The sequence below is a fragment of the Bombina bombina genome, chromosome 4 (genome assembly GCF_027579735.1).
Source record: "Bombina bombina isolate aBomBom1 chromosome 4, aBomBom1.pri, whole genome shotgun sequence".
Lineage (NCBI taxonomy): Eukaryota > Metazoa > Chordata > Amphibia > Anura > Bombinatoridae > Bombina > Bombina bombina.
This window is the reverse complement of record NC_069502.1, coordinates 55,014,689-55,037,481: the sequence shown is the minus strand read 5'-3', so window position 1 is coordinate 55,037,481 and position 22,793 is coordinate 55,014,689. Positions and strand designations below refer to the sequence as shown.

The window sequence follows — 22,793 nt, the reverse complement described above, 5'->3', positions numbered from 1 at the left end:
ATAACATTAGCATGTATTACCCACTTGCTTATCAGCCCTACAGTATATAACATTAGCACGTATTGCCCACTTGCTTATCAGCCCTACAGTGTATAACATTAGCATGTATTGCCCACTTGCTTATCAGCCCTACAGTGTATAACATTAGCATGTATTGCCCACTTGCTTATCAACCCTACAGTGTATAACATTAGCACGTATTACCCACTTTCTTATCAGCCCTACAGTGTATAACATTAGCATGTATTGCCCACTTGCTTATCAGCCCTACAGTGTATAACATAAGCATGTATTGCCCACTTTCTTATCAGCCCTACAGTGTATAACATTAGCATGTATTGCCCACTTGCTTATCAGCCCTACAGTGTATAACATTAGCACGTATTACCCACTTGCTTATCAGCCCTACAGTGTATAACATTAGCATGTATTGCCCACTTGCTTATCAGCCCTACAGTATATAACATTAGCACGTATTGCCCACTTGCTTATCAGCCCTACAGTGTATAACATTAGCACGTATTGCCCACTTGCTTATCAGCGCTACAGTGTATAACATTAGCATGTATTGCTCACTTGCTTATCAGCCCTACAGTGTATAACATTAGCATGTATTGCTCACTTGCTTATCAGCCCTACAGTGTAACATTAGCACGTATTGCCCACTTGCTTATCTGCCCTACAGCGTATAAAACATTAGCACGTATTGCCCACTTGCTTATCAGCCCTACAGTGTATAACATTAGCACGTATTGCCCACTTGCTTATCAGCCCTACAGTGTATAACATTAGCACGTATTGCCCACTTGCTTATCAGCCCTACAGTGTATAACATTAGCATGTATTGCCCACTTGTTTATCAGCCCTACAGTGTATAACATTAGCATATATTGCCCACTTGCTTATCAGCCCTACAGTGTATAACATTAGCACGTATTGCCCACTTGCTTATCAGCCCTACAGTGTATAATATTAGCACGTATTGCCCACTTGCTTATCAGCCCTACAGTGTATAACATTAGCACGTATTGCCCACTTGCTTATCAGCCCTACAGTGTATAACATTAGCATGTATTGCCCACTTGCTTATCAGCCCTACAGTGTATAACATTAGCACGTATTGCCCACTTGCTTATCAGCCCTACAGTGTATAACATTAGCATGTATTGCTCACTTGCTTATCAGCCCTACAGTGTATAACATTAGTATGTATTGCCCACTTGCTTATCAGCCCTACAGTGTATAACATTAGCATGTATTGCCCACTTGCTTATCAGCCCTACAGTGTATAACATTAGCACGTATTGCCCACTTGCTTATCAGCCATACAGTGTATAACATTAGCACATTTGCCCACTTGCTTATCAGCCCTACAGTGTATAACATTAGCACATATTGCCCACTTGCTTATCAGCCCTACAGTGTATAACATTAGCATGTATTGCCCACTTGCTTTTCAGCCCTACAGCGTATAACATTAGCACGTATTGCTCACTTGCTTATCAGCCCTACAGTGTATAACATTAGCATGTATTGCCCACTTGCTTATCAGCCCTACAGTGTATAACATTAGCATGTATTACCCACTTGCTTATCAGCCCTACAGGATATAACATTAGCACGTATTGCCCACTTGCTTATCAGCCCTACAGTGTATAACATTAGCACGTATTGCCCACTTGCTTACCAGCCCTACAGTGTATAACATTAGCACGTATTGCCCACTTGCTTATCAGCCCTACAGTGTATAACATTAGCACGTATTGCCCACTTGCTTATCAGCCCTACAGTGTATAACATTAGCATGTATTGCTCACTTGCTTATCAGCCCTACAGTGTATAACATTAGCATGTATTGCCCAGTGCCAACTTGCTTATCACCCCTACATTGTATAACATTAGCACGTATTGCCCACTTGCTTATCAGCCCTACAGTGTATAACATTAGCATGTATTGCCCACTTGCTTATCAGCCCTACAGTGTATAACATTAGCACGTATTACCCACTTGCTTATCAGCCCTACAGTGTATAACATTATATGTAGTGTTTGGGATGAAAAAACTTGCTTAAAGGGACAATAAAGTAAAAATTAAATAGAGCATGCAGTTTTGAACAACTTTCCAGTTTAATTCTATTATCTAATTTGCTTCCTTCCCTTAGTATCCTTTGTTGAAAAGCATATCTAGGCATGCTCAGGAGCAGCAAATAACTACTGGTTGCTAGTTGCTGATTGGTGGGTACACATATATTCCTCTTGTAATTGGTTCATCCAATGTGTTCTGCTAGCACACAGTAGTGCATTGTCACTCGTTTGATAAAGGATACCTAGAGAATAAAGCACATTTTATAATAGAAGTAAATTGGAAAGTAGTTTTAAATATATCTTCTCTATCTGAATCATTAAAGAAAAAGATTGGGTCACTTTAAAAAGATACTTACACAGCTTATACAGAGTGGTTAAGAAACCTGGGTCTGGCTACCATGTTTGTTTTTTTCTTTCATTTTTAAACAAAGCTTTGCCAGATGATGACCATGATGAATCTTACATGGCATAATGCAGAGGTTTAGTAGGTAGCGTTTTTTATATACCAGTATATATAATTTAGTGGTGAAAATTATTAGTGCCCCCCAGTTTTGACTGTGGTATCTTATGTGCCCCCCCCCCTATATATTGTTCCTAGAGTCGCCACTGACCTTTATCATAATGTAACTCTGTAATTTATTTCCTTTATAATAATAATAATAATAATAATAATAATAGAAAGAAGAAATGTACTTAATTTATTTATTATTTCAAGAAACTAATCCAACCTCAGACTTAGAAGCCAATATAGGTAAGTGCAAAACACAGCGTAGAGACAAGATTTAAATAAAACGTTACCTTAAAGGGACATTATACACTCATTTTTTCTTTGCATAAATGTTTTGTAGATGATCTATTTACATAGCCCATACAGTTGTTTTTTTTTTTTTTTTTAAATGTATAGTTTTGCTTAATTTTAAATAACATTGCTCTGATTTTCAGACTCCTAACCAAGCCCCAAAGTTTTATGAGAATACCGTCAGATTCCTACTTCAACTTGCTCCTGTTTGTGTAAAGGGTCTTTTCATATACAAAAGAAGGGGGAGGGGGGAGTGTCTTATTTACCACTTGCAGTGGGCTTTCCAGCTACCTTTTCAACAAAGCTAAACTGAGAGCTTCTAAGTAAGTTTTTAAACAGTTTTATACTGGATTTTTATATCAGTATCTGTGCATCTTATTCTTTATAGTATTATCTATTACATGCAGTTATATGAAAATGAGTGTATACTGTCCCTTTAGCATACGTTATTGAACATTTAATTAATACAACATTTTGGCCCATGATAAGGCCTTTGTCAAGGTCACAAATAATTCTCACAATCCTCTTTTTTGTACACCAGTAACTTACATTGAGGCCACATTTGAATCCTGTGATAAAATTCCCATATGCATATGCCATCTAGTGGTAACAAATCTGAACTGCATTCTTTATTAATTTGTTTCTTTTAAAAAAAATTCTAATGGTTAATGCTTACCTTAATGCGCTGGAGAGCGCGCTATCCCAATCCTCTTCTTGTCAGAGCCCTGACCGTGCAAACAGAATGCTTACCGTGCCTGGCACCCATTAACCGAGAGCATTAAGTCAGGTGTTCCTTCTCCTTGTCTAGTCGGCATTTCCATTCTTCTATTAAAGAGACGCTGTACTATAAAGTGTGTTGCCCCTTAATGGGCTAGATTACAAGTAGCGCAGACATTTGTTGTTGCGTATGAGCGCTAACAGAGTTGAAAGTAAAAAATGACTGCTGTCAGTAAGCGCTGGTATTATAAGTTAAAAGGTCTCAAGTAGTACTAATTATTCTAGCGCTATTTGGTCTTTCGTTTGAGCGCAACCCATAACTTTCAGCTTATAATATCAGCTTTATTTAACAAGTTTGCTAAATCCATTGAGTGTAATGGGTGCTCTAGGGTGATGTCAGTTGCGCTAAATTTAATTTACCATGGACTTGTGATATCAAGCTGGGCACTAATTGTGTCCCACACTATCATTAGCGTGCCACTTGTAATCTAGCCCTAAGTGTTCTAAATTACTTGTTATACCTACTGCAGAGTATTAAAGTATGGGAAATTGTTTATTTTTGTATTTGAAATAGCTGGTTTTGCTAATAAAAACCATGAGCTACACAAGGAAATTAGCTGAGCCTGTAGGTAAAGCAGACTTGCTAATGTTATCCATGTCTTAAACAAAAAAAGTATGGCTGAGCACAACCAGCTATTTCAGATACAAAAATATTTATCTCTTCCCTACCCCCACTAGGAGATTTATTGGTGCTATTGTCTTCTGTTTACATAGCTTTTATTACATTTGTTATTCACATTTTTAGTGTAGGTGGTAAATGGAAGATAAACAATTTTCAATAATCAAGAAATTGATAAAGCTTTAAATGACGTAACATATAATTTAATTTTTTCTCTGTTTTTTTTGCAACAGATGTACCAGATGTATATACCACTGTTATAAGAGCCAATCAAGGTAAGCGTAAACTAAATTATTATTGAATAGTGCTAGAGTAAGTTAAAACTAAACTTTCATGATTCAGACAGAGCACGCAGTTAAACAAACAACTCCCTTTATCAAATTGTGCATATTCTTTTCATATGCACACTTTCTGAGGCACAAGCTCCTATTGAGCATGTGCAAGAGTTCAAGTGTATACATGTATGAGTCCTGTGATTTGCTAATGACTGTCACATGATACAGGGAGCAGAGAAGTGGAAGGAAATTTTGTGGTTTGTCAGAAAAAGCTACTGCTCATTTGAAGTTCAGAGTGAATGTCATTGAGTTGTATTTGAATCCTACATTTGTTGAATATGCAATTCTACTGTATTTAATAGTTCTATAAGAGATATATTTAGGGTTGGTCTGACGTTAAGTAGAATAACAAATATCCCAGTGAGGATTTGCATGAATGTGTAGTTTATAGAAACAGCCCTCTAGGAACTCTCACTTTAACACAACTAATAAATAAAAACAAAATTATTTGGTTACTTATTTCAGAAAGTAAGAAGCTTTTACGTCAAGGCGATATAGCTTACAAGATCGGACGCAATGCTCTGAACTGCCCAGACTGCCGGTGGCCCAAATCAAATAGCGGCATTGTGAATGTGCCATACGTTTTATCACCTGATTACGGTAGGTTGTGCTGAAGACTGTGTTTGAAATTGTATCATCTCAGATATTTCATATAAGATCAATTAAAAGTATTATTTTTTTTGTTTTTAATCTTTTATTTCTCATGTAGATGTCAATGAGGTATCTGTAATCACTGCAGCTATGGAAGAATTTAAGACCCTGACATGTGTGAGGTTTATTCCTCATACTGTAGAAACAGACTACTTGAATATTAAGCAAGATTCTGGGTAGGCTTTTTATTTGTTTGTTTTTAGTTTTAGACACATAAATATGTGCATGGAAAAATAATTTATATCAACGCAACAGATGATATCAACCACTAGAGGGAGCTACTGTTATAAATTGTAAGTATAACAAATAGAATTCAGTGTTTTAATTGTAGTTTGTTTAAAAGAGAAAGAGATTCACTACAGAATGCACTACAGCACTCAATGGGGCATATGTATCAAGCTCCGAAATAAAACATGATTTTTAATAACATATAAAAAATGGGATGCAAATTACACTTTAAAATTAGGAAATCAGGTGTACAATGTGATGACACCCTTGGAGAATAATATCCAATAATATGCCTTTGAAGTGTAATTTCAATAGTTAGATATCCAAGGGTCTAAATATTCATGCAGCGTTCTATCAATGTCACCAAATGATTACTTGTGTGTTTACGCAAATCAATATACAAAATTGAGTCCCAATGTCAGGGCATTATCAATGCAGTAGGACAATATTTAAATGAAATATTGGTTATAATTACAATTCACTAATATTAAATCTGCTAGGATGTTATAAGTCCCTAGGGAGACGAAAAAAAATGACGAGAGAATACAGTGTAATCTGTTATGCTGTAGTGACTGGAGGTATAAATTGATAACATATATATCGCTTGTGTGGTTTATGTTATGCTTGAACAAGTAGTGTGTATCCTGATCCATTTATAGGGTTAGTACCGGATCGTATGTTGCAGAGTTTAGCATGGGATTTGAGGTTCTATTAGTAACACTCCTAACGTTCCAGGAGAGAGTTAATCATATTTACCATTTCTGCGCACTCTGCTGTGTAAATTACTATGTGTTACAGTAGCGAGCTCTCAGTACAAAGGATAGTATTACAATTAGGTGACATTATTTCTATGCCCAGGTTAGCCATTAAAGTATCAATATCCAAAGTGTGGTACTCCAATTGGGGTTATACCATGGTTAAACATTGAACCATATTAGCTCAAAAATTAATTAGTTATTAACATTCTAGAATATTTAATATTTGTGAATTGTAATTATAACCACTATTTCATTTAAATATTGTACTACTGCATGGATAATACCCTGACATTGGGACTCAATTGTATATATTGATTTGCGTGAACACAAGCACATACAAGTGATTATTTGGTGACATTAATAGAACTCTCCATGAATATTTAGACACTTAAATATCTAAATATTGCAATTACACTTAATATTGGATATTCTCCAAAGGTGTCATCACATTGTACACCTGATTTCCTAATTTTAAAGTGTAATTTTTATCCCATTTTTAAAATATTATTAAAAGTTATGTTTTATATCACTCTTCTTCACTTTCTTCCTTAAAGAGACACTGTACCGAAAAATTTAATTTTGTGATTCAGATAGAGCATGACATTTTAAGCAAATTTCGAATTTACTCCTATTATCAAATTTTCTTCCTTCTCTTGGTATCTTTATTTGAAATGCAAGAATGTAAGTTTAGATGCCAGCCCATTTTTGGTGAACAACCTGGGTTGTCCTTGCTGATTGGTGGATAAATTCATCCACCAATAAAAAAGTGCTGTCCAGAGTACTGAAACCAAAAAAAAAAGCTTAGATGCCTTCTTTTTCAAATAATGATAGCAAGAGAACGAAGAAAAATTGATAATAGGAATAAATTAGAAAGTTGCTTAAAATTGCATGCTCTATCTGAATTACAAATGAAAAAAATTGGGTTCAGTGTCCCTGAAAAGGGACAGTAGAAACCAATTTTCATTTAACTGCATGCAATAGACACTACTATAAAAAATACTATGCAAATATACTGATCTAAAAATCCAGTATAAAACCTTATAAAATCTTACTTAGAAGCTCACAGTTTAGCTCTGTTGAAAAGGTTAGCTGGAACACCCACTGAAAGTGTTTCTATAGCAAAAACAGCAGTTACTCCCCCCTCCCCCTTCCTCTGCATATGAGAAGACTCTTTACACAAACAGGAGCAATCTGGAGTAGGAATACATCAGTATTGTTGCAAAACTTGGGGCTTAGTTAGGAGTCTGAAAATTAGCGCAAAGTTATTTAAAAACAAGCAAAACTCTACATTATTTTAAAAAATAAACTTTATAGGCTATATAAATGGATCATCTACAAAACATGTATGCAAAGAAAAATCTAGTGCATAATGCCCCTTTAATAGCCAGGGCATGGAGTGCTGTATTGCATTCTATAGTGGATCTCTTTCTCTGTGCCACAAACCACAAATAAAATTTGCTAACTGGGAGATTCTCTATTTGTAGTGCCATTGCTCATTTGTTTTTTGGAATTCAGTGTTTAGAGGAAACAAAACAAAAAAAACAATAAAAATGTAGCAATTGAATTTTGATAGAAATGACATACAATACTCGACACTGAAATGTCCATAGCACAACCAGGATACTCAGTCCAATGTCTTAGAAAAGCACAAGCTTGGAAATGGAAACATACTATGAAGTATGTGACACACCATCTAAGGCTGCTCTTTTTTTTTTCTTTAGAACCAAATCGATCTGTAAAATAACCACAGCAGAAGGCACCTCATGTGCACATTTGTATACTACTATGTGAAGATAAAACAAATTGCCAGGTCCCAATGATCGGCCGAGAGACATGTTGCATGTCTGGTAGACCTTAGTATCTTTGTACATTCACATTTTACTTGTTTTGATCCAATAAACGTGTTTTATTATCCCTAATATGGACATCTAGTGGTGAAGTCTGTTTCACAGCACTTTATACAGAGATCACTGGGACCTAGCAATTTGGTCTATTCAGAACCAGATGACTGGCAGTATGAGATGCCCAGCTTCATTGTCTGGTACAGTGCGATCTCCAGCACATCTCTACCAAGCACATTTAAGTTCTGCAGGAGTATGTGAGTACCCTGTGTTTTATTTCCACAATTTGCTGATGTGCACATGAGGGGACTTCTGGTGTGGTTATTTTAACATCTGACAGGTTAGCATTTTGCATTAACTTTATCAGATATATACAGTATCTCACAAAAGTGAGTACTCCCCTCACATTTTAGTAAATACGTTATTATATCTTTTCATGTGACGACACTGAAGAAATGACACTTTGCTACAATGTAAAGTAGTTAGTGTACAGCCTGTATAACAGTTTAAATTTGCTGTCCACTCAAAATTACTCAACACACAGCCATTTATGTCTAAATCATAGGCAACAAAAGTGAGAACACCCCTTAGTGGAGATGTCCAAATTGGGCCCAAAGTGTCAATATTTTGTGTGGCCACCATTATTTTCCAGCACTGCCTTAACCCTCTTGGGCATCGAGTTCACCAGAGCTTCACAGGTTGACACTGGAGTCCTCTTCCATTACTCCATCTGTATGCCACAGTACATGTTGGCATTCATGGTTCCCTCAATGAACTGTAGCTCCCCAGTGCTGGCAGCACTCATGCAGGCCGAGACCATGACACTCCCACCACCATGCTTGACTGTAGATAAGACACACTGGTCTTTGTACTCCTCACCTGGTTGCTGCCACACATGCTTGAGACCATCTGAACCAAATAAGTTTTTTTTGGTCTCAGCAGACCACAGGACATTGTTCCAGTACTCCATGTCATTAGTCTGCTTGTCTTCAGCAAACTGTTTTCAGGCTTTCTTGTGCATCATCTTTAGAAGAGGCTTCCTTCTGGGACAACAGCCATGCAGACCAATTTGATGCAGTGTGCGTCGTATGGTCTGAGCACTGACAGGCTGACCCCCCCACCCCTTCAACCTCTGCAGCAATGCTGGCAGCACTCGAACATCTATTTTCCAAAGACAACCTCTGGATATGACACTGAGCACGTGCACTCAACTTCTTTGGTTGACCATGGCGAGAGTTGAACCTGTCCTGTGAAACCGCTGTATGGTCTTGCCCACCGTGCTGCAGCTCAGTTTCGGGGTCTTGGCAATCTTCTTATAGCCTAGGCCATCTTTATGTAGAGCAGCAATTCTTTTTTTCATATCCTCAGAGAGTTATTTGCCATGAGGTGCCATGTTGAACTTCAAGTGACCAATATGAGAGAGTGTGAGAGCGATAACACCAAATTTAACACACCTGCTCCCCATTCACACCTGATACCTTGTAGGACTAACAAGTCACATGACACTGGGGAGGGAAAATTGCTAATTGGGCCCAATTTGGACATTTCCACTTAGGGGTGTACTATCTTTTGTTGTCAACGGTTTAGACATTAATGGCTGTCTGTTGAGTTTCTTTTTTAGGGGACAGCAAATTTACACTTTTATACAGTCTGTACACTCACTACTTTAAATTGTAGCAAATTGTTATTTCTTCAGTGTTGTCACATGAAAAGATAAAATAAAATATTAACAAAAATGTGAGGAGCGTACTCACTTTTGTGAGATACTGTATATAGAAATATATATTTAATAATAATAAAAATTCTATTTGAAGAACATTGGAATGTAAAATATATGTAACGAGCTTCGGGTTTCGTGCTTTAGGTCTAATGTGGTGTCGGGTTAGCGCACATGATGAATTAGTTATCTTAAGACGCATTATGGAAATATTAAATATGAAATATTTTTAAAATATTATTAGTAATTATTAAAAATTATTATAGATACATTAATATATATATATATATATATATATATATATATATATATATATATATATATATATATATATATATATATATATATATATATATATACACACAGATAGATATATAGATAGATAGATACTATGTATTTTTTTAGAATATATTAGTACATCTATAGTACATTAATACTTCATGTGTACTAACCCAACATGAGTTATATTAAGGCACGTTATGTATTTATTAAATATAAATAATTTAAAGAATATTAATAAATAATGAAAATAATTTTTATAGATGTACTACAATATTCTAAACAATTCATAGAATATAAAAATATTTTACTGTATCTTAATATAATATTTTTTTACAATATTTTATATTTAATATTTCAATAACGTGTCTTAAGATAACTAATTTTTCATGTGCATTAATCGACACTGTGTTAGTACTAAAGTGCGAAGCCCGAAGTCTGTTACGTATATTTTACATTTCAATGCTCTTCATATAGAAAAAATAATAATTTTTATTATAAAATTTATATATATATATATGATAATGTTAATGTAAAATATATATCTATACCTATATAGCTAGCAGGATTAATATACAGTTATAGATATATTTATATAGCTATATATATATATAAATATTTACTTGAAATAAAAATAACATTCAGCTAGATTACAAGTCTGTGTGTTCATCTTTTAACGTAAAAATATGGTATTTTCAGTGTTAAAACAGCAACGCAGGCATTACAAGTCTTGTCGGTATAGGTGTGCCGCAAGACTTTTAGCTTGTAACGCATCGTCAGTACTGCACTCTTAAAAATGACATTTTTTAATGGGATTCCCATAGCTCTGGTATTACGAGTTTTGTGTTCTGGCTAAAAAAAAAAGGCTTTACAGCCTAAAACGACAAGATCCGTAACGCCATCTAAAAGCAGTAGTTATGAGTTTTACGCTATAAATCTGTTACATAAAACTCACAACTAAAGTGTTACAAAGTGCACTAAACACTCATAAACTACCTATTAACCCCTAAACCGAGGCCCTCCCGCATTGCAAATACTATATTAAAATAATTAACTCCTAATCAGCCGCTCCCGACATCTCCGCCACTAAAAATAATTATTAACCCCTATTCCGCCGCTCCCTGACATCGCCACCACTATAATAAAGTTATTAACCCCTAAACCGCTGCCTTCCAGCATAGCAAACACTATTTAAATATAATTTACCTCTAATCTGCTGTCTGCCCACATCGCCCCCACTGTACTAAAGTTATTAAGCCCTACACCGCCACCACTGTAATAAACCTATTAACCCCTAAACCGCATGCCCCCACAACAAAATATACTAAAGAAAACTATTAACCCCTAAACCGAAAGCTCCCCACAGTGCAATAAACTAAATTAAACTATATTATATAAACCTAAACTTAACCCTAACGTAACCTTAAACTTAACTCTAACTATTTACTAACTACCTAGTTAAAATAAATACAAACTTACCTAAAACTTAACTAAGAACCTAACCTGCCTTACACTAAACCCTAACATTACAAAATAAACCCCACTAAAATTACAAAAAATAAAAAAAAACTACCATTACAAAAAATAACAAACAAAATTACACAAAACAATAACAATTATTCCTATTCTAATGCCCTTTTAAAAAAATAAAAAACCCACCCCAAAATAAAAAAACCCCTAATCTATAATAAACTACCAAGGGCCCTTAAAAGGGCCTTTTGTAGGGCATTACCCTAAAGTTAACAGCTCTTTTGCTACAAAACAAAGCAAACACCCCTAACAGTATACAAAACCCCACCCCCCAAACCCGCAAAATAAAAATAAGTTAAAACCTAATCTACCCATTGCCCTGAAAAGGACATTTGTATGGGCACTGCCCTTGAAATGGCATTTAGCTCTTTTGCTGTCCAAGCCCTAATTTAAAAATGAAAACCCACCCCAAAAAGAAAAAAATACATTACACAAAATAACAAACAAATGATCAAAAATAATAAAAATTATGCCTATTCTAATACCCATTTAAAAAAACACCCCAAAATAAAAAACCTTATCTAGAATAAACTACTAATAGCCCTTAAAAGGGCATTGCCCTAAATATATCATCTCTTTTCTTAAAAAAATACAAAGTCCCACTAACATTACATACCACCCCCCCAAAACCCACAAAATAAAAAAACTATCTAAAACATTGAATCTACCTATTGCCCTGAAAAGGGCATTTGTAAGGGTATTTAGCTCTTTTGCTGCCCAAACCCTAATCTAAAATAAAAACCCACCCAAAAAAAAACGTAAAAAAAAATAATACTAACCCCGACGGTCCACTTACAGTTTTTGAAGTCCCGCTTGAACGATCTTCATCCAGGCAGCGAGAAGTCTTCATCCAGACGGCCTCTTCAATCTTCATCCAGGCGGCATCTTCTATCTTGATCCTGGCAGTGCGGAGTCCATCCTGAAGACATCCGGCGCAGAGCATCCTCTTCATACGGTCGCCCCTGTATGAAGAGGATGCAAGGTACGCGATCCAAGATGGCGTCCCTTGCATTCCTTTTGGCTGAAAAATTTGAATCAGCCAATAGGAATTAGAGCTGCTAAAATCCTATTGGCTGTTTAAATAGTTAAATTTAGGTTGTTGCTATGTGGGGGGCTGGCGGTTTAGGGGTTAATAGATTTATTTAGTGGTAGTGATGTGGGAGGCCAGAGGTTTAGGGGTTAATAGTTTTTTTAGTAGCGGCGATGTCGGTGAGCGGTAGAATAGGGGTTAATATATTTATTATAGTGTGGGCGATGTTGGGGTGCAGGGGAATAGGGGTTAATAGCTTTAGTGAGATGGCTGCGATATCCGGAGCGACAGATTAGGGGTTAATAGTATTCTTTAGGTTGCAGCGATATCGGGGGTGGCAGATTAGAGGTTAATAACATTCTGTAGGTGTCGGCGATGTCGGTGGGGGGCAGATTAGAGGTGTTTAGATGTGAGGTTTATGTTAGGGCGTTAGGTTTAAACGGTATTTTTTCCCTATAGACATCAATGGGGCTTTACAGAGCTTTTCTTTCCGCGATCACAGGTGTTAGGCTTTTTTCTGACCTGCTCTCCCCATTGATGTCTATGGGTAAAGTGTGCACGAGCACAACAAAACAGCGCTTGTTTTTGGTGTGGTATGGAGCTTAAAAACACAATTTCGCCCACACAAGCCGGGTTTTTTAAAACTTGTAATGGCTGTGCTATAGGGGGTTAAATAACGCAACTTTTCTTGCGTTCGTTAATTTCCCTATAGCGCGCATAACTTGTAATCTAGCTGATTGTTCTTTATGTGAAAATCATTGAAATGTGAAATATGAATAACTCCTGTCAGGTTAGCGTGCAAGCGATAATTGTTAAGTTCTTTTCTTCTACACTTTCCATTGAAGTAGATGGGGAGAAAAAGTTAGCAAAGTTGTGATATCTGAAGTCCTGAAGTTAGCGTGCATTGGGTTTCGCTTGTGCACAAACAATTTACTTTCAACTTGTAATACACGTTCTAACCCACGCACAAAACAGTACTTCTAGTAATGTTGACGCTCGAGCCGGAGCGCTAAATAGCACACCACTTATAATATAGCCCATAGTAGCTACAAGAGCTTTAAATACTTTATAAAAATATATAAAAAAGCACTGGATAAATAGAAAACTAGTTCAAACATGATGACGACCATTACTTTATAGAAACTAAAGTACAGAAACTAAATCATTAAACTTATAATTTAAGTATTTAAACAACTAATATAATTATAAAAAATACATCTGCATTTTATTCTGATGTTTTGCTTTGAATACATCATTATGTCTAGCATGAATTTACAGTTTAAACTCCCTTTAAGCATTACATGGTAGAATTATTTATCTATTTGTATATTTTTGTTTCAGCTGTTGGTCCTACATTGGAATGACTCATGGAGCTCAGACCGTATCTGTGATGAAGAATGGATGCATTAGTCATGGACCTGTCCAGCACGAGTTGAACCACGCTTTGGGATTTTTTCACGAGCAGTGCAGAAGTGACAGAGATGACTATGTCACCATTATTACGGAAAATATTTTACCAGGTAACGCGCATGTGCAAGAAATACATTGCTTCAATAGAATATGGAAGAAAAAGAATGTTATAGAACTTTAAAGGGAATCTAATGCAAAAGTAACTAATGTTCTATTTCTTTAGAGCAAGTCAGTTTGGCATCAGTTACCTAAGATTACTATGGGGGGTAGTTATCAAGCCATCAACCTCAAATACGCTGGAATTCCGCAGCGTATTTGTGGCGAGGCTGATTCGCCTTAGTTATCAAAGGCTAGATACCGGCAAAAGTAGAATTTAGTGACGTAAGCTTCGATCTGCCGGACTCAGTCCGACACAGATCAATTCTTACGTCACTCCAGAGGTTCCGCACACAAGTTCGGCACAATCTGACTACTTTTGCTAGTTATCAAAAAACTAGCAGGTACGCTCAGCACTTTTCCGGCCCAGCGCACCTGGTTTTCAATCCGCCGACCTGGAGGCGGCGGATCCCATAGGAATCAATGGGAGTCTGACCAAAGCGAAAGTACAAGTTCGCTGCTGCCCGACATCCCATTGATTTCTATGGGAGCTGTCTGCACCTAACACCCTAACATGTACCCTGAGTCTAAACACCCCTAATCTGTCCCCCCTACACCGCCACAACTAAATAAAGTGTTTTCCCCTAAACCGCCGCTCCCGGAGCCCACCGCCAGTTACTCTATACATATTAACCCCTAAACCGCCGCTCCCGGAGCCCACCGCAACCTACTCTATACATATTAACCCCTAAACTGCCGCTCCCGGAGCCCACCGCAAGCTACTATTAACCCCTAAACCGCCGCTCCCGGAGCCTGCCGCAAGCTACTCCATACATATTAACCCCTAAACCGCCGCTCCCGGACACCGCCGCAACCTACATTATACCTAGTAACCCCTATCCTGCCCCCCCTATACCGCCACCCTCTATAATAAAGTTATTAACCCCTAATCTTCCCCCCCTACACCATCGCCACCTATAATACATTTATTAACCCCTATCCTGCCCCCCCTACACCGCTGCCACTGTAATAAATTTATTAACCCCTAAACCTAAGTCTAACACTAACCCTAACACCCCCCTAACTTAAATATTAATTAAATAAATCTAAATAATATTTCTATTATTAACTAAATTAATCCTATTTAAAACTAAATACTTACCTATAAAATAAACCCAAATATAGCTACAATATAAATAATAATTATATTGTAGCTATCTTAGGATTTATTTTTATTTTATAGGTAATTTGCAATTTATTTTAACTAGGTACAATAGCTATTAAATAGTTATTAACTATTTAATAGCTACCTAGCTAAAATAATGAGAAATTTACCTGTAAAATAAAAACTAACCTAAGTTACAATTACACCTAACACTACACTATCATTAAATAAATTATTCCTATTTAAAACTAAATACTTACCTGTAAAATAAACCCTAAGATAGCTACAATGTAATTAATAATTACATTGTAGCTATTTTAGGATTTATATTTATTTTACAGGTAACTTTGTATTTATTTTAGCTTGTTAGAATAGTTATTAAATAGTTATTAAACTATTTAATAACTACCTAGCTAAAAGAAATACAAAATTACCTGTAAAATAAATCCTAACCTAAGTTACAATTAAACCTAACACTACACTATCATTACATTAATTAAATAAATTAACTACAAATAACTACAATTAAATACAATTACATAAACTAACTAAAGTACAAAAAATAAAAAAGCTAAGTTACAAAAAATAAAAAAAATAAGTTACAAACATTTAAAAAAATATTACAACAATTTTAAGCTACTTACACCTAATCTAAGCCCCCTAATAAAATAACAAAGCCGCCCAAAATAAAAAAATTCCCTACCCTATTCTACATTAAAAAAGTTCAAAGCTCTTTTACCTTACCAGCCCTTAAAAGGGCCTTTTGCGGGGCATGCCCCAAAGAAAACTGCTCTTTTGCCTGTAAAAGAAAAATACAACCCCCCCAACATTAAAACCCACCACCCACATACCCCTAATCTAACCCAAACCCCCCTTAAAATAACCTAACACTAATCCCCTGAAGATCATCCTACCTTGAGTCGTCTTCACTCAGCTGAGCCACCGATGGAACTGAAGAGGAGATCCGGAGCGGCAGAAGTGATCCTCCAAGGGGCGCTGAAGAAATCTTCCATCCGATGAACTGATCCTCCAGGCGGCGCTGAAGAAGTCTTCCATCCGGTCGATGTCATCTTCCAAGCGGCGCTGAAGAAGTCTTCTATCCGGGCGATGTCATCTTCCAAGCGGGGTCTTCAATCTTCTTTCTTCAGGATCCATCTTCATCCCGCCGACGCGGAACATCCTTCTTTCCTGACGGACTACCGACGAATGAAGGCTCCTTTAAGGGACGTCATCCAAGATGGCGTCCCTTCAATTCCGATTGGCTGATAGGATTCTATCAGCCAATCGGAATTAAGGTAGGAAAAATCTGATTGGCTGATTGAATCAGCCAATCAGATTGAAGTTCAATCCGATTGGCTGATCCAATCAGCCAATCAGATTGAGCTTGCATTCTATTGGCTGATCGGATCAGCCAATAGAATGCGAGCTCAATCTGATTGGCTGATTCAATCAGCCAATCAGGTTTTTCCTACCTTAATTCCGATTGGCTGATAGAATACTATCAGCCAATCGGAATTGAAGGGATGCCATCTTGGATGACGTCCCTTAAAGGAGCCTTCATTCATCGGTAGTCCGTCGGGAAAGAAGGATGTTCCGCGTCGGCGGGATGAAGATGGATCCTGAAGAAAGAAGATTGAAGACCCCGCTTGGAAGATGACATTGCCCGGATAGAAGACTCCTTCAGCGCCCCTTGGAAGATGACATCGCCCGGATGGAAGACTACTTCAGCGCCGCCTGGAGGATCACTTCATCGGATGGAAGATTTCTCCCCCCCCCCCCCTTGGAGGATCACTTCTGCCACTCCGGATCTCCTCTTCAGTTCCATCGGTGGCTCGGCTGAGTGAAGACGACTCAAGGTAGGATGATCTTCAGGGGATTAGTGTTAGGTTATTTTAAGGGGGGTTTGGGTTAGATTAGGGGTATGTGGGTGGTGGGTTTTAATGTTGGGGGGTTGTATTTTTCTTTTACAGGCAAAAGAGCAGCTTTCTTTGGGGCATGCCCCGCAAAAGGCCCTTTTAAGGGCTGGTAAGGTAAAAGAGCTTTGAACTTTTTTAATGTAGAATAGGGTAGGGAATTTTTTTATTTTGGGCGGCTTTGTTATTTTATTAGGGGGCTTATATTAGGTGTAAGTAGCTTAAAATTGTTGTAATATTTTTTAAATGTTTGTAACTTATTTTTTTTATTTTTTGTAACTTAGCTTTTTTTATTTGTTGTACTTTAGTTAGTTTATGTAATTGTATTTAATTGTAGTTATTTGTAGTTAATTTATTTAATTAATTTAATGATAGTGTAGTGTTAGGTTTAATTGTAACTTAGGTTAGGATTTATTTTACAGGTAATTTTGTATTTCTTTTAGCTAGGTAGTTATTAAATAGTTAATAACTATTTAATAACTATTCTAACTAGCTAAAATAAATACAAAGTTACCTGTAAAATAAATATAAATCCTAAAATAGCTACAATGTAATTATTAATTACATTGTAGCTATCTTAGGGTTTATTTTACAGGTAAGTATTTAGTTTTAAATAGGAATAATTTATTTAATGATAGTGTAGTGTTAGGTGTAATTGTAACTTAGGTTAGTTTTTATTTTACAGGTAAATTTCTCATTATTTTAGCTAGGTAGCTATTAAATAGTTAATAACTATTTAATAGCTATTGTACCTAGTTAAAATAAATTGCAAGTTACCTATAAAATAAAAATAAATCCTAAGATAGCTACAATATAATTATTATTTATATTGTAGCTATATTAGGGTTTATTTTAAAGGTAAATATTTAGTTTTAAATAGGATTAATTTAGTTAATAATAGAAATATTATTTAGATTTATTTAATTAATATTTAAGTTAGGGGGGTGTTAGGGTTAGTGGTAGACTTAGGTTTAGGGGTTAATAAATTTATTACAGTGGCGGTGGTGTAGTGGGGGGCAGGATAGGGGTTAATAAATGTATTATAGGTGGCGACAGTGTAGGGGGGGCAGATTAGGGGTTAATAAATTTAATATAGGTTGCGGCGGGGTCCGGGAGGGGCGGTTTAGGGGTTAAACTATTTATTTAGTTGCGGCGAGGTGCGGGATCAGCAGGATAGGGGTTAATAACTTTATTATAGAGGGCGGCAGTATAGGGGGGGCAGGATAGGGGTTACTAGGTATAATGTAGGTTGCGGCGGTGTCCGGGAGTGGCGGTTTAGGGGTTAATACATTTATAAGAGTTGCGGCAGGGTCTAGTAGCGGCGGTTTAGGGGTTAATATATTTATTATAGTTGCGGCAGGGTCTAGGAGCGGCGGTTTAGCGGTTAGTAACTTTATTTAGTTGCGGGGGGCTCCGAGGGCGCCGGTATAAGGGGTAGAACAGTGTAGTTAGTGTGGGTGCTTAGTGACAGGCTAGCAATAAAGCTGTAAAAAAGCCGAAGAGCAGCGAGATCGGATGAGTGATAACTTTCACAGTCCGCTGCTCATCACCCAGTACTTGGTGCGTGGCTTTTTGACAGATTTATTGATAACTAAGGCAAATTTTTTCAGGTCCACGGCGGCGAAGGTAGGCGAGCTTAGGCGGGCGTATTGAACCGGCGAAGGCAGGAAAGTTGACACGTTGATAACTACCCCCCTATGTATTTAAGCTCCAAAAAAGGGGTTAAACATTGCAGCTCCATGCAGGATATATATACACACACACACATATATATATATTGTAGTTAAAAAAGGAGAGCGCCACACACTGAGAAATGTATATTTTAGTTAGTTAGTTGCAATCAACTAAAAAATTTTGCCACTAGTATATACTAGGTATCTAATCACTTGATTAAGGGCTGAACTGCAGCTGTTTTTAGAAACAAGAAAGGTTGTATGAGAGTATATAAACAGCTCTGTATACAGCAAATATAAACTAGAAATACACAATGTGTAGAAAAAAACACTTTACTTTACTGACAGACCATGGCCCCTATTTATCAAGCCGTCAACCGCAAATATGCTGGAATTCCACAGCATAATTGTGGAGAGCCTGATTCCCCTTAGTTATCAAACCCTACAGACCGGCAAAAGTAGAAATTTGTGATGTAACATACGCCTCAATCCGAAACAGATCGATGCTTTCGTCACTACAAATGTTCCGAATGCAAATTCGGCACTATCTGACTACTTTTGCTAGTTATCAAATTTCTACCAGGTACGCTCGGCACTATTCCGGCCCAGCATACCTGGTTTTCAATCCGCCGCTTTGGAGGCGGCGAATGCCATAGGAATCAATGGGAGTCTGAAAGCAGCAAAGCTTATGTTCGCTGCTGCCCGATATCCCATTGATTCCTACGGGAGAATAAAAGTTATGTTTACACCTAACACCCTAACATGTACCCCGAGTCTAAACACCCCTAATCTGCCGCCCTGACACCGCCGCCACCTACATTATACTTATTAACCCCTAAGCTGCCACACCCAACACCACCGCCACCTACATTATACTTATTAACCCCTAATCTGCCGCCCTGACACTGCCGCCACCTACATTATACTTATTAACCCCTAATCTGTCGTCCCTAACGTCGCCGCCACTATATTAAATTTATTAACCCCTAAACCTAAGTCTAACCCTAACACCCCTAACTTAAATCTAATTTAAATAAATCTAAATAAAATTCCTATCATTACCTAAATAATTCCTATTTAAAACTAAATACAATTTAATACACTCCAGCAGGTAAAATGGATAATGGTGAACAAATTAAAGTAGAGCCATATTTTACAATTCACTGCCCCTTTAATTTTGCAGTGCTGCGTAATATGTTGGCTCTTAATAAATAAGCAATTATAAGAATAAAAAAATAGAGTGAAGAAATAGACGAGGAAACACCACCATCACTGTGCCTAAGTGTTGCCTTTTGCAATGGACTTTCCTTCAAACAGGACTTTCCTTCAAACAGGCAGTTTAAAACCTAGGAGCTAAGGAGCCACTGGCTTCTAGAATTGTACTCCTTGCTCTTAACTTGTTGGGTTATTCTCTACATAACTATATACAAATACTGCTGTCTGGCTAAAATTATGTCCGGCTTCTAAAGGTTCTTACTTAAATTTTAAAAAAATGTGCTGATCATTGTCATAGGGTGACCTCTCAGTGCTGGAAGTCCAACCTCTGCTTCAGCGAGGTTCCACAGGGGAGTCATTCACTTGGTACACAGGAACTGAAAGTGATCTACAGCTGTCACTGAAAGACATTGCTGGGAGAAGTATAGCTGTGAGCCCTGCAATTCTCTCCAGCAAAAGTATTTTGCCTGGAGCTAAATTTCGAGGGGGGAAGAAATTGTCCCATTGACCCTCTCTTCTGGAATCCCATAACATGCCTACGTTGGATCTGGTCTCCTACACACTAGGCAACAGTTACATGTATGTTATGCTGTCCTAAAACAATATAATTATCCAGTTCTTAGGTTCTTACCTGCAAAAGAAAAGAATTAGCACAATGTAGAAAATACTGTTTCATTATTGTGATGATTTAACAGTATCCATCTGTGGGCTTGTTTCCAATGGGCCAATAAAAATGTAGCCATAAGCTACTGAAGTTGCCAACAGCTAAAAGTAGTAGGTTATTTTGTGCAGTGCGTGCAGTCAATCTTTTCGTATATGTGTAAGTTAGCATGTTAACGCTTCCATCTATTGTTGGTTTTCTCAAAAATCGCACCTTAAGTTGCTATGGTAACCCACCCTAACATTATAAATTAATGTTATTATTACCTGTGATTGCCTCTGGTGAGAAATACAAAGGAGTTATATAGGTCACCAAACAAAGATGCAAGATATGAAAACATTTTTTTTTAGCAAAAACATTATTTTTGTTTTATTCAAATTTTAAATGTATTGAGATATATAATATTTATTGCTGCCCTGGCATATACCTAGCTGGAATTATGGAGAAATGTGCTTTATTATGATTTTATATGTAAATACATATTGATATATAGAAAGGAACATAATTCAATCTTGTCTCAATAAATATTCTTTATACCAATAAATTAATAAAGTGAATCACTTGCATTGTTTGTAAACTTTAATATCTCAATGGGAATTAACCCTCAAGAAGCTTATTTTTCCTTTTTTACACCTAGTTCCGTACGCCGTAATGTTTGTGACCTTATCGACAGTTTCCAGTGTAAAGTAAAGTGTTTTACCTGTTTGCAAGTCCATTGGAAAATCAGTGTAATGCGCTTTTCAGCTTCTTTTATTTTCCATGGGAAGTGTAATGTCTTTTCTGCAGCCGGCGATAATGGAAAATGCGCCATCGGAAACTATAGATAAGCGTAATGGCTTCCAACAGTAGTTTTTTCTTTTTGTGACCTTGCAAAAACCCAGTTGCAGCACAATGGATACTAGCCCTGTATTTGTGATGAGTGTTTATAAATTAAGTTTATGGGTTTGATAACATTATTCGTTCTTATTCCCAGCATCATGAATCATTTTCTGTTACAGATAAGATGTACAACTTCAATAAGGAGAACACAAATAACCTTGGTGTTCAATATGACTATTCATCACTAATGCATTATCCACGGTAAGAAAATAATAGTGCTTATAAAGGTCTTTTCTGCAGATATATATTGCTGTGTTGGTTTTGTCTACATGATAGAACATCTGTCTCTTTGTTTCAGCTACGCATTTGGTAACCCACCAGGCGTAGATACTATAGTACCAAAACCTGACCCAAATGTTCCTATTGGCCAGTCTTATGGATTAAGCAATTTGGATGTTCTTAAAATTAACCGTCTATATGAGTGCGGTAAGTATCATGCGCATTTGGTTGTGATGAGAGAGTTAAGGTTATTTTTTTTAAAGGACTATTGTCTTTTATTAATTTGTGAATAAATATTTACAGTTTCCAACTGAATCAGAAAGTACAAAAACTGCTCAGTAAGCTGCCACATTTCACAAATTTGTTTCTCAGTATTCCCCATGTTTGGCAGCTAAGATGTGTGCAAATGGAAAGGTGTCAAATATTGCAACAAATTGTTCAATAAAGTATTTACTGAGTCTTCAATTAGTCACACTGAGTGATCCAATTGTTTTCAGATTCACAGGATCCCCAACATTATATTAATATATTAACTTATTGTCCTGTCCATGTAACAAGATATCTCCCAATGTGCCTATGTTCATTATCTTTGTGCTGTTATTATGTACTGTATTTTATAACTAATAATGATTTTATTTTGTAAGTAGCTAAAGATTTGACATCAGATTTCATGCTTATAGATTTGTTTATTCCTTAGGTAAATATTAGTTATCTCAAAAGGTATAAGATACTAATGTATTATTATAATTTTTTTTTTATTTTTTTTTAGATATCTGTAGCAGTTTGCTCACTTCCCCCACTGGAACAGTGACTTCAGCAAACTATCCCTCTGCATATCTAAATAATGCTAATTGCTTATGGCTTATCCGCATCCCAGATAATAAGGTATTTTTCACTAATATGTACATAGATA

General features: G+C 36.6%; 1 protein-coding gene across 1 annotated transcript in view; it reads left to right on the top strand.

Moving 5' to 3' along the window:
- Positions 1-22,793, top strand: part of LOC128656858 (embryonic protein UVS.2-like) — a 115,265-nt gene that overhangs the window by 26,292 nt on the left and 66,180 nt on the right. The window contains exons 5-11 of the mRNA XM_053711024.1: positions 4,514-4,555; positions 5,081-5,215; positions 5,325-5,442; positions 13,991-14,169; positions 21,781-21,862; positions 21,960-22,087; positions 22,650-22,765. Coding sequence (XP_053566999.1) covers positions 4,514-4,555; positions 5,081-5,215; positions 5,325-5,442; positions 13,991-14,169; positions 21,781-21,862; positions 21,960-22,087; positions 22,650-22,765 — 800 coding nt within the window. The remainder of the gene's footprint in view (positions 1-4,513; positions 4,556-5,080; positions 5,216-5,324; positions 5,443-13,990; positions 14,170-21,780; positions 21,863-21,959; positions 22,088-22,649; positions 22,766-22,793) is intronic.